This window comes from Nuphar pumila, chromosome 17 (genome assembly GCF_984573655.1).
Source record: "Nuphar pumila chromosome 17, dmNupPumi1.hap1.1, whole genome shotgun sequence".
NCBI classification, from domain to species: domain Eukaryota; kingdom Viridiplantae; phylum Streptophyta; class Magnoliopsida; order Nymphaeales; family Nymphaeaceae; genus Nuphar; species Nuphar pumila.
Window position 1 is genome coordinate 72,416,257 of NC_143265.1, and position 19,200 is coordinate 72,435,456.

The following is a 19,200-nucleotide window of genomic DNA, read 5'->3' on the forward strand; positions in this document are numbered from 1 at the left end:
CCAATTCATGCTAATTTAGTTTACTACTCTCAGCTCACGAGCCACTCCACTCGAGAACCAAATGTGCATGAGAAAAATAAAGATGTTCTTTCCGATATGTTCTTGTTTCGTATTCACATTGGTCTTACCCAATTTGTACTATTCATGGTACATTCAGCATGCTTGAATGCACTAAGGAACAAACTGAGCCTTGGTAGGCTATGTGGTCAACTTGAATTTGTGCGTTGAAAGTGTTCAATGTATCTAAAGATGTGCCCACATTGAAAAGGTCCGAGCCCAACCACCTGAACAAGATCCAAATGTCTACATGGATTCGAGCGTTGGTGGACCCATTGAATAATACAAAATGGAAACTAAGCTACCACCCTGGAGCGTTGGTTCGTGTTCAAAGCCAAGACCCAAGTAAAGGGCGTTACCGTCCTTGACTAAAACGTAAGTGCAATACGGTAATTTCATACCAGTTCCGAGGTAATATCCATTTTCTACTCTTTTCTGTTTTTTTTTTTTTTAATTCATTGCGCTCATGAAAACCATACGACGAAGCCGAGCCGAAGGAAACCCGAAGGATGAGAGGAATTCCGTCGGGGCAACCGTTCCTTGCTCTACTGGTTCACGGGGATTCCGTTTCCTAGGAAAATTATTGCTGCGATCCGACGGCGAGCAATGCTAGCGGCCGGAACTGTAGACCCAGATTTGGTCCCTTCTCCCTCTTCTCGAGAAACCCTGATGTATTACTAAGGCTTCACGTTGTTCTCGCCTCAAATTCTCCCGTATATTGGTTTTTTCCTTCCTGGTTTCTTGTTTCGGATCTTGATGCCCACGTGAACTTTCTCGGGAGAATTCGCTCCGATTTGTTGGGGATTACTGTGAAGCAGTGTGTTTCTTGATGGTCGTTTTGGGAATAAACGGTTTGGGTTTCTTTTTTCACTAAATATGTTGGTTTTCGGTTTTAGTTTTGTTCATGGAGTCGTGGGAAATTGGGTTCTTTGATTGCATGAGGGTTTTATGAGTTTTCTGCTTCTTTGCTGTGGTTTATTGTGAGGATTGGGGAAATTGGCGGTGGTTTTTTGTTTGTGGGATTTGAGAAATGAGGAGGATGGATTGTACATAGGTAAAAATCTTCACGGACCCTTTTTGGGTTGAGGGACAGGTGATCGGTGTGGCGAGCGCGGATTTTTTCGAATGAACCGCGGAAGGAGTTTGGATTTGGGTAATTGTTCGATTCATGGAAGGGTGGTTGATGAGAAACGGATGCTGTTCATCCACTGTAGATCTCTCTCGCGTAGTGAACTTGAATCGTTTGCTTTTTGTGCTTGGAATCGAGTTTCTTGGAGAGTTACTAGGACCTTGAATTCTGTATTTGGATGAGTGTGCTTTCTTGTGTAAGTTTTTGTGATAAGAATTGTATGTTTTTGGATTTGTGGTGCTTCAAGCGCTCCGCGTTGTTAATTATGATATTGCGCGTTGTTAATTATGATATTCCGAGGTTTCGGCGTTTCGGACTGGTTCAGAATGAGTGGGGTTGGAAGGGTTCCCTGTAGATGGAAACCTCCGATAAGAGGTTCTCTGAGTTATTTGATGTAGTGAAGTCTTGGATCCCTCGGAGGATCGAGCCACCGAATGTGTCAAGGGACTTTTGGATGCCTGACCAGAGCTGTAGGGTTTGTTATGAATGTGATTCCCAGTTCACTATCTTCAACCGAAGGCACCATTGTCGTAGCTGTGGGCGAGTTTTCTGTGCAAAGTGCACAGCGAACTCCATACCTGCATCACCAGATGACCCAACGCATAGCCGAGAAGAAGGTGAAAAGATTCGAGTCTGTAATTATTGTTTTGAGCAATGGGAGAAAGAGATGGCATCTGCTGATAATGGGATCCTTCAGATATCCAGCTCCGGTCTTAGTCCTTCTCTATCAACTGCGAGTTTGGCAAGTAGCAAGTTTAGCGGTCATAGCGGTAGCACTGTCAATTCAATGCCTTATTCAATGGGCCCGTATCAGTGTGTCACTCATGGCCCTGGTCGTAGTCCTCATCAATCTGCTAGAACAGAATTTCTTCCTGATAAGCAAGATATGGTCCCCTCAATAAGGAATGGTGATTCTGTTTTGGACGTAGGAGATCCATCTCCACCTCAGTCTGAGCTCTTTATTAACAGGTGTACACACTTTTTCCTTGTTAATTTGTTTGTGAAATAATTTTCTTGCATTCTTTGTTTTGGTGCTGTTATCTTTGAGAACCTGTTGCTTCTCTGATTCTCTCAAATATTTTTAACTTTATAACACTTGCAGGAGTTATGATGATGATGATGATGATGACGACGACGATGATGATGAGTATGCTAAATATAACATGGGCTCTGAAAGGAAGCATTTTCAGCAGTCGGATGAGTACTTTGTCCCAGTTGTATTTGATGACATTGACCGTTGTTATACATCTCCAAAAGGACTTCCTGCTGATTATGTCAGCGTCGATTCTAAAGATCAACAGTTCACAGGGGATGATAGGATTGATCAGACAGACCAAGTTCCGAGCATCAGTGATGATGGCTCAAGATCTCTCAACATTCCAAATGCAACCTCACCAGCTTCTGAAAGAGTTGATCAGCATAAAGAGGAGGGGGAGGGGCATGATAATGAATGCGATGCTTCTTCTTCAATATTTAGAGTTGAGGGTCCTGATGCTGAACCTGTTGATTTTGAGAACAATGGTTTATTGTGGTTCCCTCCTGATCCGGAAGATGAAGAGGATGAAAGAGAAGGTATCATATTTGATGACGACGACGATGATGATGTAGCCACCGAGTGGGGAAATTTACTCTCTTCAAGTGGATTAGGGAGTTCTGAGCACCGGACTAAAGATCGTTCAAGCGAAGAGCACAAAAGGGCTATGAAAAATATTGTTGATGGACATTTTAGGGCATTGGTGGCTCAGCTTTTGCAAGTGGACAATCTGCCAATTGGTGAAGAAAATGACAAAGAGAGTTGGTTGGAGATTATTACATCTTTGTCATGGGAAGCAGCGAGCTTACTGAAGCCAGACACAAGTAAGGGAGGTGGGATGGATCCTGGTGGTTATGTGAAGGTAAAGTGCCTAGCCAGCGGCCATCGCAGTGAGAGGTATGATTCGTCAAATCTTAATGTTTTTCTTGTTTTCTAGCTTTATATTATTTTTCCTTTTGGGTGCATCATAGTATGTTTTCAGCAGGCTAAATGGTTCATGCTCCATCAAGAAGCCTTATGCTTCACCTATTTCATTTTTTCTTTTTAGTATGGTGGTTAAAGGAATTGTTTGCAAGAAGAATGTGGCACACCGGCGCATGACATCAATAATAAGAAACCCTCGGATCCTTCTCCTTGGAGGGGCACTAGAATACCAGCGAGTAGCAAATCTGTTGTCGAGCTTTGATACTTTATTGCAGCAGGTATGCTGACTACTAAATCCTCTTGCCCTGGAATTTTGTTCTAAGTAGTCATATATCCTTTGTTTTGTACAGGAAATGGATCATTTAAAGATGGCAGTAGCTAAGATAGATTCTCATCAGCCTCACATCCTCTTAGTAGAGAAGGCAGTTTCTCGCTTTGCACAAGATTATTTATTGGCAAAAGATATATCGCTAGTGCTCAATGTCAAAAAGTCTCTCTTAGAGCGTATTGCTCGCTGTACTGGTGCACAAATTGTTCCTTCTATTGATAATTTGTTACAGCCGAAGCTGGGGACATGTGAATCATTTCATGTGGACAAGTTTGTTGAGGAGCATGGAAGTGCTGGGCAGGCTGGTAAAAAAGTGGTGAAGACTCTCATGTTTTTGGAAGGCTGTCCGAAACCATTGGGCTTGACAGTAAGTTTCTTCCAGTTTACCCTGGTTCTCTGTTGTAGATTTTTGCATTGAAGCTTATTATATGTCTTGATTAATTGAATTTCTCGATGCATATCCATTATTAAATTGGGACTTCTCTAGAGTGAAGAATCATGCCAAAGGAATATCATGAAATTGCAAGCAACCTTAATCTGATGCATCCAAATGCCTTTTCTTTCTTTCTTTCTTTCTTTCGAGAGAGAGAGAGAGAGAGAGAGAGAGAGAGAGAGAGAGAGAGAGAGAGAGAGAGAGAGAGAGTTGTATTGTTATGTCTGCTGTTCAACACCAAACGCCGGCTGGTACTCATACGTGATTAGGTTCAAGCAATTTTCTGGTGTACTTCTGACGATGGGGGGGGGGGGGGGAATCAGTGAGGGAGGATTGATGGGTTAGGAAAGGTGTGACGTTTTCAAGGGAGGGTAAATTGGTCATTAGGTGTACAAATTAAGTAATACCATTTACTCAAAATGACGAAAAGCCCAGTTGCAGAAGTTACAAAGAAGCATTTTTAGGGGTATAAGTTGTCTTAAAATCATTTGTGCATGCTATTAAAATGCACAAATGGTTGTGCATTGTAACACTTCCCTATATATATCATAGTCACAAATATCGGTATCGGCTATATCTCGGCGAGACTTTCTTGTGATATTATAGGTTTGGTGATAGATCTTGGGGCTTAAAAAATATAAAAAATAACAAAAATAAGTAAGAAAATATCATGTTTAGACAAAAAATACATAAATAATAAAAGAAACAAGTAAAAAATGTAAAAGAAAGAAGAAAAAGATATTTAAAATGTGAAAAATAAATAAAAACAGTAAAGATTCGATGGGTCACAACTTGACTCAGCAAAGTCAATCTGTGACTCAACCAAATCATACTGAGTTTTGTTGGTTCACTATATGTTTTCTCTCCTTTAATCGCTGCACACCTTTACCCAATGGTCAATCTCTTATACAAGGAACTCGATTACAAACTTGCCTTAGATGTTGTTATGAGCAGAGTTACCGGAAGCGCCTAAGTAAAAGCAGAAGCGCGAAACGTCGCACTTCCGAAGCGTGCGGGGAAGCGACACTTTTAAATGGGAAGCACACTTCCCTTTTATGGGAAACACACTTCCCTTTAATGGGAAGCGCACTTCCCATCACGCTTTCCCTCGCTTCTCCCATTTTTTTTCAATTTTTTTTTGTATTTTTTATTTTTGTATTTTTATTTTTTTCGCTTCCCCCTCGCTTCTTAGGTCGCTTCCGGTTCGCTTCCGAGACGATTTCCGAATCGCTCCTAAGTGGTCCCACGCTTCCCGCTTCCTAAAATTTTGAAAGTGCCTCGCTTCCCGCTTCCTCAACTGGCAACCATGGTTATGAGTGAGTACCTATTATGGTAAGAGGTAATCTTGAATGGGTAGCTGCCCTTGCTACTTAAGGCTTCAAGGAAATATCAACTTATTCAGGCTTGCTCTACTTGGTATTATTTCTTCACAGTTTTGCTTACTCTGCTGTTTGCGAAGACCTATGGGCCGTGAACTTCTTTTTTCAGTGAAGAAGTAATGAGGGTATTTGAGGAATAAGCATCAACTAACTCTATGCCATTAGCCACAGTATGATAGACGATGCAAGCTTTACGGATAGCACATATGTGTCAAGCCTATAACCCTGATGTGTGTTGGTTGCATGAAGGTACAAAGCACTCGCAAATCGAAGTGTTAGGGCGTTATTGAAATTGGTTGCTTTCAAGCCACATAAACAAAATGGGGCTTATTGAGCGCAACTAAGCTAATATGCGCTAGAGAAAGCCAAGTGCCAGAGGTAAGCTATTAGGCTCAGGGCATAGATTCACAAAAGCAGCTAATCTCTTTCTCTCTCGGTCAACCTATCCTCGTTGTAAGGAAATGAGAGCCTTTAAATACAAACAAGAATGTCCACTAATATATACAAAATGGACAAACACAAAGGAGGACCACAATGAGCACACTCACAAAACCCACAAAGGGCACACACAAAGAAGGCTCAAGATTTAAAAATATAAATCTTCATTCAAATGCTCATAAGTATGCAAGAGGCATACTTCAAATGAGGGGGAACACAACTTTTTATATACAAGAGAGGGAGGGGAGATAAGAGAGTAAAGAGAGGGAAGAAGAAGACCCTCTAGAACAGCTAGCCGTTAGACCAGCTCTAACGGCTAGTCCAGTCAACCATTTGTTGACTGTTACAAAAATACAATAATAAAAAATAAAGAAATAAAAGAAATATATATATATATATATATATATATATAATGTATACAACTAGGAGTGTCAATGGGTTAGGTTTACCCGGACCCGACCCGAACCAAACCCTATGGGGTTCGGGTATGGTGATAAAACAGAAGACCCGATTAAGACCCGGGTTCGGACCCGAAAGTCCAATTAATACATGGACTCAGGTATAGTTTGTGAAATTTTATACCAAACCCAGACCCTACCCGAGTTCTTATTAAGACCTGCAATTTTTTCAATGTAAAAATGATAAAAATATGGTTTTACCAGGTATGGCTTGGGTCTGGTTCATGTAATTCTTATCGGGTCAGGGTATGGTTTTTCTTACAGGGGACCCGATTAGACTCGGGTTCGGACCCGATACCATACCTGAAAATTGGGTCAAAGTCTAGTTCCACCTGGGTTCGAACCAAACCCGACCTGTTGACACCCGTATATACAACACACATATATAATATATATAAATATATATACAACATGTATGTATTTACATATTTTAACACTCTCTCTCAAACTTACGGTATAATGATCGAAGGTTTGCTTCAAAGAAAGTGAAACCTATGACCTGAGAGAGGTTTGGTGAAAATGTCTTGATGAAACATATGGTAGATCAATATTGTCATGTAGATACTCCTCTTGTACATAGTAACAATTCATCTCGATATGTTTAGTGCGCTCGTGAAACGTACAGTTGCTGGCAATATAGATTGCATTTTGTTGTCACAACACATTTTTGAAGCTTTTGTTACTTGAATTTTCATATCTGCCCAAAGTTACCAAACACTTCTTAGATAGGTGGGAAACCCGCTTTTCGAAAGCTCGCTTCGAAAGCGCGATACCCCTCGCTTCCGAAACTTCATGAGAATTTTAATTCTCTCATGCTTCTATGCTTTCTACATGCTTCATTTATTCATCTTATATGTTTTCTCACTCTACTTTTCATGTTTTTCCTCACACCTCACACCCACTTCCATGTGCTTTCTCTAAATTGGCAGTCATCTTTTTTAGATTTTGTTAAAAATTTAATTCTTACACTAAAAATCATGAAATTTAAGAATGGTCACTTTTATTTTAGTTTTTATTTGTATTCCATTTCGATTCCCATTCAATTCTTATATTGCTTTTTTTTTTATTTCTCACTTCTTGCATTCTATACATTTTAAAATGCATCGCTTCTGCTTCACGTATCGTTTTTTGCTTCCGCTTCCTAGTCTGACAACCTTAGCGATGACTCGATGCTCAACTGTCGTTGATGAAAGAGGGACTTTCTATTGCTTCTTAGTTCTTACACCTCCATGAAATCAGGGATTTACCTAAAAATACACAAAAGCTCGTGATTGAGTGTTTGTTATGGTGATCACCTCCCAGTCAACATCAGTTAAATCTAATAAAGACAATAAGAGGCCTCTAGAAATAGAAGTTTTAATATATTTAATAATTCGTAGAATGACTCCTATAGTCCCATGTGAACAGAAGTTGGAGCGTGTTTAAATTGACTAGTTGTGTATACTACATGTGCTATATCGGGTCTAGTAATTGAAAGGTAAGAGAGTGCTCCATTAAGCTGTCTATAGGGAGTTGAATGTTCAAGAGATTTTCCATCATCGATTCTCATCTTGACATTGACAACCTTGAGAGTATCTACGCTCTTATCGTCTGTGATTCCGGACCTGAAAATAATAGCATAAGCAAATTTAGACTGAGACAACAAATACCCTTTATGAAAATAAACAACTTCAATCCCTAGAAAGTATCTTAAGAAACCCAAATTAGTCTTTTCAAAATTATTCTTGAGTAGTTTTTAATATTTTTAACTCCTTGTTTGTCTTCTCCGGTGATGACCATGTTGTTCACATACAGGAGGAGGATAATAATATCTGCATCTTAACAAATAAAGTTGTGTCAGTCAAACAAGATTTAAAACCAATATTAAGCATAAGCTTATTGAATGCCTATATGTAAACTTCTTCAACTAAATCTCCATTAAGAAAAACATTCTTGACATCTATTTGGTATATAGGCCAATTTCTAGCAGAGGTTATTGCCACTAATGTCCTAACGGTGGTCATCCAAGTGACGAGAGCAAAAGTTTTCTCACAATTATATTCTTTAAAATATCCCTTAGCAACTAATTTGACTTTATACCTTTCTAAGGTTTATCACTCTTGGTTTTCACCTTGTATACCCACCTAGAGTCTATAGGTTTTTTGCCCTCTGGATTGTCTTGGAGTGTTCAAGTGTTGGCTTTTTCTAAGGCTTGTAACTTTACCCTCATGGCTTCTACCCACTCAGAATGTCTCTTGGCTTGAGAATAAGTTGAGGGTTCTACATAGGAATGAATTAACACAATACATGTCTTGTACTTGGATGAAAAAAATTCATAAGACAAACTTTTCTGGTGGCTTGGAGGTTCTAGATGATCTTCTTGATTGCACTTCATGTTGATTTTCAATATCAAAATATTTTTCAAGTGCACATAGAGGTTTAGGAACACTACGTCTAGAGTACTGCAAGTAATTTTTGTCACCATGGGATTGCTCTTAACTCTCACATCATTTGTAAATTCATTGTCATTATCAAGATCAAATTCACAATCACAAGCATCAATATCATGCCGTGAAACAATCTAACAAAAAAGAATACTCAATTACTTTCTTAGACTTTTTAAAATAAAAAAAACCTTTCCTTTTCTAAGAAGGATACATTGCTTGAAACATATAAATTTTCATTTTTAAAATCTGAACACCAATAACCTTTTTTATTATCTACAGAACAAAAAAAATACAAGGAATGGCACAGGGAAAAAGTTTGTCATTTTTGTTAGTAAAAACAAAACATTTGCATAAAAAAACTCTTAATATGGAATAATTTGAAGAGTTTTTCAAGCGGAGATATATTTTGTAAAGATGAAGATGGCATTTTGTTCATAAAATACGCAACGATTAAAGCGGTTTCGACCCAAAAAACTTTAAAAACATGACTTGCAATGAGTAAAGTTCTTGAAGTTTCTATGATGTGCCTATGTTTTCTTTGAGCTAAGCCATTTTGTTGCGGTGTGTGTGAACACGATCTTTAATGTGTAATGTCATGTAAATTAAGCTAATCTGTAAATTCTTTTGATAAAACCTCTCTCCCTGAATCAGTGCGAAAGACATAAATGTTATCATTAAATTTATTTTTGATGAAGTTATGAAAGTGTTTGAAATGTCCTAATCTTCTATGCCTCTCTCTATGGCCTTCCCTAATCAATTTTCCTGATTAGCGATCTGTAATGAAATAGCGAAAAATATAAAAACAATGCTAGTAAGGGCTTTACAAGATTACGATCACAAAAGTGCATAAGCACAAACCAATGCCATTAAGAGCTTACAAGATCGCAACACAATGTGCACAAGCACAAGTCCACTATAGGACAAAAGAATAGCCATCAAGGGACAACAACACAAGCACTAAGTGCATAAGGAACTAAATAGAAAAACACAAAATGTAAAAAATATTCATCTTTATGGAGTATAAATGTTTAAGAAAAGCATTACATAACATGGGGACAAGAGGTCCTTTATATACACAAAGGAATAGTTAAAAGGGAGCTCCCAACAACGAGCTTCCAACGACTATAAATATAGTTGTTGGGATGCTTTCAATGACTCTTAAGAGCAAACGACCTTAATATCCTTGTTCTTTGGGATAAAGACAATACAAAAATAAAAATAAAGAAAAAAAGGAAAATTTGTCTCTAGAGGACAAAATCCATTATGCAAGGAAAAGATGAAAATACCCCTAGAGGGTATTTACCTATTACAATGATAAATAAATATATATATTACAATGATAAAAGAATATATATAATATATGAATACATTATATATACATATATCTTAACACGATCTTGCACCCAACAACCATTAGATGAGAAGTAGATATTATATCCATAGTTTGAAATTTGAGAGACATAAAAGATTTAAATTAAGTTTGAGAATATATCTTATTTTTGAAATTAAATTTTTTTAGAGTTTTGAAAAGTTTTCTTAAAATTTTCTATTCCTTTGATTTTAAGATATGTGCCGTCGGCAGTAAAGACATTAGGAACACTTGATTTAGTGCGACATTCACATAAAATAGTCATATAAAAGGATGCACCAGAATAAAAAAGCCAAGGAGATTTATCAGGATTGGAGTAAGATGAGACCACAACTCTGGTTGAAGGAGATGTTCCTCTAAGGATAGGTTGAAGCACTTTCACCAATTGTGATAAAGACATAGCTCCAACAAAAGTATCTTGTGGGTTGCTCACACCCTTATCTTCTTGAGGTGAACCAACGGAAGCCACCTTCTTTTCCTCCCTTCTTAACTTTGGACACAAGGGTTTAATGTGCCCTAGTTCATGACAACAGTAACATAATTTTTTGTTTATTGTCATACTCATTGCCTTGTCTCCCAAAATGAGGTGGATTGTAAGTGCGAGTATAGGTTCCCAGCCTAGATACGACTAAAACGGAATCATCATTCTTTTGTGAGTATTTTTTCAACCTATTCTTCTCCATACTTCTTTTATAGTATCAACAATAGAGAAAACTTTTCCTCTATGTAGAAGAGCAAACTTAGTGGATTCAAATTCGGGTCTTAATCTATTTATGAATTGGTAAAATTGCTCCATGTCAATTTGCTTTCGCCGTAACTCGATGTCTAAAGGGCAATGCCACTTTGGTTTAAGGACTAATTCTTCCCAAAGTTCGGAAAGAGCATTGTGGTATTCCCTAATGCTCATTTTCCCTTGAGATATGGTACGAGACTTGTCTTGAAGATTGCACACATGTGCAATATCTTTAAGGGAATACTTATTCTTGAGATAGTCCCTGTTAAATAATGTAACATAATTTAATATGTAATCTCATAGATTTAGTTTACTTTTAAGTTAGTTAGGATTAGGTTAGTTTATTTAACTAGGTTAGGTTTCTTTTTCTTTTTTAGTTTATTTTTGGACTTATTTGGTTTTATGCTTTTTTGACCAAAGTCAAAAAGCATAAAGTAGAGAGAGCAGTTGGGAGTCCAACACTCCCTCATTCCCTCTCTCCCTTGTATTATAAATATGGGGTGTTACCCCCTTTAACTTGCACTTTTGTAAAGCCCCCTTTTGGGACCCAAGATATTGAAGTTGATATTTTTTTACGTTTGTGCATTTGTATCCGTGCCTTTGTGCACTTGTGAGAGTTCTCATTTTATGCCTTTATGCACACTTTGTGTTTCTAGTATTGTGTTTATACACAAAATCTCTTTTTATAGAGATTTTCACATGGTATCAAAGCAAGGTTGCTTGGGATGGAAAATCTTGTGATTCTTCACAATATCGAGTGCCTTAAAAAGCGTGCCTTAAATTTTTTCGAGAATGGCGTGAAGACTTCTCTTTATCAAATATTTTAGAAGATTACTACAAGTAAGAATTAAAATCTCTTTGTGGTACGTATTTTTCTCCTTCATCTTATCTCTCTAATGGGTGAAAAAGACTCATTTCTCTCTTGGCTTTAAGTTCAGTGGTTCCAATTATCATGTATGGGTCGGAAATATGGAAGCTCATATTAAAGGAAAGGGGCTTTGGGGATATGTTCAAGGTTCCATAATGGAACCCGAACAAAAAATTACGATGGTTGAAAGAGGAGAAATCAAAATTCTTGAAGGAGAAGAAAGACAAAAGGCTCTTGAAGAATATTCAAAGAAACATGAGGAATGAGAAACTTCAAGATCCTATCTTGGATCTTCTCATCCGTTGAAACCAAGATTAATGCCAACATCATCAAATTCAAGAAAGCCTCCGAAGCTTGGCATTATCTTGAGAAGATGTATACTTCACGAGACTTATCTCACAAATACTATATTCAAAAGAGGGCCTTGACCCTACAACAAAATGAGATGTCTATTCGTGAGTACTTTGCTGAATTATCCTCTATTTGGGATGAGCTTGCCATGCTTGAGCCAAAGTGGAGTGACGAAGCTATTGAACTTAGATACAAGCAATTAGAGGAAGATCACTTCTCTAACTTCCTAAATGGTCTTCGACCCAAAATTGAACAAATTCGGTCCTCTCTTCTATCTTCTTTCACATCTCATTCCATTAAAGATGTTATTTTACCAGGTTAAGTGGATAGGAAACTCGTATGGGCATTAGCAAGCAAAATCCAAGTGTTCTTGCAATGCCCACAAATCAAGATGAATGTGATGGAGCTAATGCCGTGTCTAGGCCCGACAACAACGTGAGGACATATAAACCTCCTCACTTTAAAAACCAAAATCAAGGATACAATGGTGGTCAAGGCGGAAGAAGGGACAATAGCAAAATTGTGTGCCACTTTTGCAAGGAACCCGATCGCATCAAACCGGTTTGTCCTAAATGGAAGAAACTACTTGCAATGACAACCACATCTCAACCACAAAAAGAGGAATCTACAAGTGGAGCTCTCTCTCTAAATCAAATTATGCAAGCTTTTCAACCTCTTTTTAAGGGAGCTATTTTCGGTGTCGCTGTATCCACTCATTCTCCTCCAGGTAAAACTTCTTGGCTTTTAGATTCGGGTGCATCTTTTCATGTCTCCAAACATCTCTTCTCTTTCCGAATATTCTAAAAGTTTGTCACTATCTTTTGTTTCAACCGCGGATGACACTTCTCTTAAAATTAAGGGGATTGGAAACTTTGAAACTCAAAATTTCTTTATTCCCAAAATTAGATTTATACCTAAATTGAATTTGAACTTTCTTTCCGTCTCTCAACTCTCGGACCTTGGATGTGACATTTAATTTTCATCTAATAAGTGTTTAATACAGGATCACTGGTCCGAGAAGTTGATTGGGGAAGGCTCTAGGAAGGGAGACTTGTACTATGTGGATTCTCTCCAAATCCCTAAAACCTCTTTTTGTAATGTGGCCCAACATAAAGACATAAATGTTTGACACAAAAGACTTGGTCATCCCAACATCACCAAGTTATCCTATTTGCATTTTATTAAATTTTTTTGTAAAAGTACTTTCTCTTGTAATGATTGTATTCTTGGAAAAATGAGAAGTATGCCTTTTGGACAAAGATCTATGTTTACCATAAAACCTTTTGAAATTGTTCATTCGGATGTTTGGGGATCGACACCCGTCATATCCAAGGGAGGCTTTGCCTAATATGTGATTTTTGTGGATGATTTTCTCGATATTGTTCGTTATATTTCGTTAAACATAAGCACAGGTTTTAAATCATATCATATGATAATTAAAAATCAATTCAATAGTAATTTAAAGATTTTTAGGGTTGATTCCAGAGACAAATATTTTTCCAATGAATTTAAGAAATATCTTGAAGACTGTGGTATTGTCCATCAAAGATCGTGTCCTAAGACCCCACAACAAAATGGGTTAGCCGAAAGGAAGCATAGACATATCATTGAAACCACTAGAACCCTTCTTATTTCCCAAAGTATTTCAAATTTTTGTTAGGCCAAAGCGGCTCTTGCTTCAGTTTATCTTATTAATCATCTTCCATCTAAAAATTTAGATAAAATCTCTCATTTCGAAGCTCTATATGAAAAAAACCCGATTATAATAGATTGAGAGTTTTTGGTTGTAAGTGCTTTGTCCTTAGAGATAAGAATGATAAACTCTCACCTAAAGCCATTCCTTGTGCTTTTTTTGGCTACTTCGAAACCCAAAAAGGGTTTCGATGTTATGATACTAAAAATGATAAGTTATATGTCTCAAGGAATGTAACATTTTTTAAAAATGATAGTGTTTTTTGAAAAGAATGAATCTCATTTAGAAAATACCGACTATTCCTTTCTCTTTGATCTTTTATCTAAAGATGATGATATCTCTAGTGATGATGAATCAACATATAACAGAGACAATGAAGTGGTTGAAATCAACAATAACTCTAACCCTACTACCTCTCAAGAAGAAAATATAACTAGAGACCCTATCACCTATACCCATAGAGATAGACACACCTTTAAAAGTGCTATTGAACAATATAGTGAACCTAGCGAATCTATCCCCTCACATGATTCAATCCCTAGAAGAACCGAGAGAACTTGAAGAACTCCCTCTAGATTCGTATCTTTTGATTCTTTCTCTCCTAAATATCGGGCTTGCTTAAGTGCCATTCACTCATATTTTGAACAAAAAATTTTTGAACATGCCAAACGATGTATTGAATGGAGAGAAGCCATGGAGAATGAACTAAAAGCGCTTAGGAAAGCCAACACTTTGGAATTTCAAATGCTTCCCAGTGGAAAGAAAACTATAGGATGCCGATGGGTGTTAAAAATCAAAACCAAGAGTGATGGATCTCTTGAGAGGTATAAAGCTCGTCTTGTAGCTAAATGGTATACTCATGAATACGAGATTGACTATGAAGAGACATTTGCTCCAGTAGCTCGTATGGTTACTGTCAGATGTCTCATCACCATTGCTTCCATTAGAAAATGAAATATTTACCAAATGAATGTCAAAAATGCCTTTCTAAATGGTGATCTTAATGAAGAAGTCTTCATGGATGCTCCACTTGGTATGAAAATTCCTAAAAATAAAGTTCTTTGTCTTCGTAAAGCTCTTTATGGCTTGAAACAAACTTCTAAGGCTTGACACGATAGGTTTAACAATGTAATGACTGAAAATGGTTTTACTTCATGCTATACTGACACTGCATTGTTTGTTAAGAAATCTGATGCAGGGATTGTTATATTACTGTTATATGTTGATGATACGTTAATAACAGGTGATGATGTCAAAGGAATCAAGAGCATTAAATCTATTCTGACTTTACTTAGGATTTCTGACATATTTTTTGGGAATTGAGGTTGCCTATTCTCACAGAGGCTATTTTTTGTCTCAAACTAAACTTGCTTGTGAGATTCTTGACAGATCAGGAATCACAGATGATAAGGTCTGTGAAACTCTTGAAATAGTAGGTTCAAAGATGAAGATTGATGATGGGATTCTCTTAAAAGATCCCACACCTTACCGACAACTGGTTGGATCTTTAATGTATCTCAACATTACGAGGCCTGATATTTCTCATGCAGTACATGCTGCTAGTCAGTTTCAACATGCACCTACTACAGTTCATATGAGCGCCATTCTCTGCATCATCAGATACATAAATGGTACAATAAACAATGGGGTATTTCTATCTTCTTTTGAATTCAATTTAATTTAATTGCTTATGCTGACTCTGATTGGGAGGTGACCCAAATAACTGTCACTGCACCACTGGTTTTTGTATTTTTTAGGGGAATATTTAATTTCTTGAAGATGCAAGAAACAACATAAGGTATCACTTTCATCCACAGAAGCCGAATATAGAGCCATGACATCTACTACCATGAAGATTGTTTGGATTCACAACTTGCTGGAAGATATGAATATTCAAGTTCAAGAGCCCACAAAACTATGTTGTGATAATAAAAATGCAATTTACATTGCCAAAAATCACACATTTCATGAGCGCACGAAGCACATTGAGATGGACTGCCACTATGTTCGTGAAAAATACTTAAGAAGAACCATAGACCTTCCATATGTTACATCAGAATACCAACTAGCAGACCTGTTCACCAAAGCGCTGTGCTCTCCAAGATTTAACTTCCTTCTTGGCAAACTTTCAGTTATGTCACCCTAAGTTTGAGGGGGGGTGTTAAATAATGTAACATAATTTAATCTGTAATCTCATAGTTTTAGTTTACTTTTAAGTTTAGTTAGGATTAAGTTAGTTTATTTAACTAGGTTAGGTTTCCTTTTCTTTTTTAGTTTATTTTTGGACTTATTTGGCTTTATGCTTTTTTGACCAAAGTCAAAAAGCATAAAGTAGAGAGAGCTGTTGGACTCCCAACAACTCTATTTAGAGCCGTTGGGAGCCCAACACTCCCTCATTCCCTCTCTCCCTTGTATTATAAATATGGGGTGTTACCCCTTTGTAACTTACACTTTTGTAAAGCCCCCTTTTGGGACCCAAGATATTGAAGTTGATATTTTTTACGTTTGTGCATTTGTATCCGTGCCTTTGTGCACTTGTGAGAGTTGTCCTTTTATGCCTTTGTGCACACTTTGTGTTTTTAGTATTGTGTTTATACACACAATCTCTTTTTATAGAGATTTTCACAGTCTCATGCATCATTAACATGTTCAGATTTCACAAGACTAGAACATTTCTTGATGCCTATGCTATTGATAAACTAAGACAATTTTTGCATCTCATTCTCTATTCTTTTCTTTTTTTCTCATATTCAGGTATAGCTTTGGTTCTTTCTACATCCAAAAAAGCCACTTCCTTTTCATTCTCCACTTTGGTGAGAGTAACTTAGGCTTCGAATCAGATCCATCTACTAACCCCTACAATTCTAATCACATAAAAGCCACTTCCTTTCCGTTCATAATTGAAGATCACTTTACGTAATTAGTATCAATGTTATTAAAAATGCGCCTCAAGGCGCAAAAGGTGCACCTCGCCCCAAGGCAAGGCCCCTTTTGCCTTAAGGCGCAGGCTTGAGGCGTAAAATGCCTGAGGTGTGTAAGTAATGGTGGGTTCCTTGGCACATGCACAAGACCAAGCACAAGAAGAGGAGAGGATACATAAGAGCTGCGGAATCCTTCATTGGAGACTGCAGTATTGACATTCCATTAAGTATATAGTGTTACAATTACTAGGGTACGAGAATACCCATTACACAACAATGTAATTTACAATATGCCATTAATATAATAAATGAACATGTGCTTAAATATGAAATTAGATACACTTGAATTGGGTTTGGATCTGATCCAAACCTAGTACGTGAATAATGTCTTCTTTTCATCCTCCCTCAAGTTGTACATGGTTTTGAACCATGAACAACTTGCCTTTCAACATCCAAAATCTGTCCTTGATAAGCCCTTTGGTAAACAAGTCAGCAACTTGATCAGTAGTTCGAACAAATCCTGGTTCAATTTCCTTCTCTTCGACTTTCTGTCTTACAAAATGTTGATAAATTTCAATATGCTTGGCACGACTGTGGTAAATAGGATTGAATGACATGTTGATGACACTTTGATTGTCACATAAGAGAATACATTTAGATATTGATTCTCCTACTTCTGTCAACAGATGTCTGATCCATGTTACTTCAGCTGTAGCAGCTGCCATTGATCTATATTCTGCTTCGGTACTCGATCTCGCAATAGCCCTTTGTTTCTTACTGCTCCAAGAGACAAGATTTAGGCTAACGAAAACACAATATCCTGAGAGTGACCTATGCTCATCTGGATCTCCTGCCCAGTTTGCATCTGTGTATACAAGAAGTTCATGCATGTGACGTTCCTTCATACTCTTCTTGTACACAAGACCATCCCCAATAGTTCCCTTCAAATATCGAAGAACGCGTTTAACAACTTCCATATGCCCAATGCGCGGTTCATGCATGAACTAAGATACCTGATTAACTGAATAGACAATATCAGAGCGAGTAAAGGTGAGATATTGAAGCATCCCTACTATGCTGCGATATTATGTAGGATTCTCATACAAATCTCCATCTTGGGAACTGAGTTTCTGATGAAGTACACTGGGCGTTCTTAGAGGCTTGCAATCTTTCATACCTGCCTTGCTGAGAACATCAATAATGTACTTATGTTGAGTAAGTGTCATGCCTTCAACAGTTCTGTCAACTTCTACTCCAAGGAAATATCGCAGTTGACCAATGTCCTTCATCTTAAACCTGTGATTCAGGAGTTCTTTGACCTGCTCAATATGTTCATTAGAGTTACCTGTAATGATTATGTCATCAACATATATCAATAACAGGGTAACTGTGTCTTTACATTTGAATATGAAAAGAGAATGATCAAGAAGAGACCGACTAAAACCATATTTCTCTATTTCAAGAGAAAAACTATCAAACCAAGATCGGGAGGCTTGCTTTAAACCATATATAGCTCTCTTTAATCTACACACATATTCTTTGGAGTTCCCTTCTGCATACCCCGTGGGTTGCTCCATGTACACTTCCTCCTTCAGAGTTCCATGTAGGAATGCATTTTTTACGTCCAGCTGATTGATAATCCACTGGTGCTTAATAGCCAATGATAATATAATTCGAATAGTGCTCATTTTCACAACCGAACTGAAGGTCTCGTCATAGTCTTGTCCTTGCTCTTGCGTGAATCCCTTGGCAACTAGTCTAGCCTTATATCGTTCAATAGTACCATCCGATTTATATTTTATTTTATACACCCACTTGAACCCAACCACATTTCGATCATGTGGTCTGGGAACAATCTCCCAAGTGCCACATTCATGAAGAACCTCCATTTCTTCATTCATAGCTTCAATCCATCGCTTAGAATTTGCTGCTTGATAAAATGTTGTGGGCTAATCTTCGTTACCTAAAGAGGTTAAGAAGAGTTGGAAATCCATAGTGAAGTTCTCATAACTTACCCATCTGTCAATAGGATGTCGGGGTCGAGTGGATCTTCTGGGAACAGAGGAAGAAGAATTCATCTCCTGATCAGAATTGGAGATGGTCCCCTTCTCACATCGAGAGTAAACAATACCTTTATACCTTCCGGGAGGCAAGGATAGATCTGAGAGGACACTTTCCTGAGTCCTTTGGAGAGCATCAGACATGTTTCCCTCATCTCTTTGATTACATTCTGAAGGACAAACATCATTAACACTAGAAAATAGATCAGAGTGTAACCAGGGGTGCTAAACTTCAATTTCAGGAAGAGTTTTAACATTGTGGTCAAAATTCAATTCATCAAATACAACATTTCTGGATATTTTGATACGCTTACTCACGGGATCATAGCATCTGTACCCTTTATAATCATCAACATACCCCACAAATCTGCACTTCAAGGACTTATCCTGAAACTTGTGTCGCATTGAACTGTCGACATGAACATAACATACACACCCGAATACTCGCAAATTATGATAATTTGGATGAACACCATGTAGAGAAAAGTAGGGTGATTTGTTTTTCAGGATATTCATGGGCAATTGGTTTATGATCTGAACAACTAAATGAAAAGCCTCTGCCCATAAGGTAATTGGAAGGTTACTATCATGCATCATGCT

At 37.6% G+C, this 19,200-nt stretch overlaps 1 protein-coding gene across 1 annotated transcript in view; it reads left to right on the forward strand.

Annotated features, from left to right (window-relative positions):
• The first annotated feature begins 488 nt into the window (after window positions 1-488).
• Window positions 489-19,200, forward strand: part of LOC149812193 (1-phosphatidylinositol-3-phosphate 5-kinase FAB1B-like) — a 42,506-nt gene continuing 23,794 nt past the window's right edge. The window contains exons 1-4 of the mRNA XM_089992625.1: window positions 489-2,155; window positions 2,289-3,116; window positions 3,268-3,421; window positions 3,494-3,838. Coding sequence (XP_089848751.1) covers window positions 1,542-2,155; window positions 2,289-3,116; window positions 3,268-3,421; window positions 3,494-3,838 — 1,941 coding nt within the window. The 5' untranslated portion in view covers window positions 489-1,541. The remainder of the gene's footprint in view (window positions 2,156-2,288; window positions 3,117-3,267; window positions 3,422-3,493; window positions 3,839-19,200) is intronic.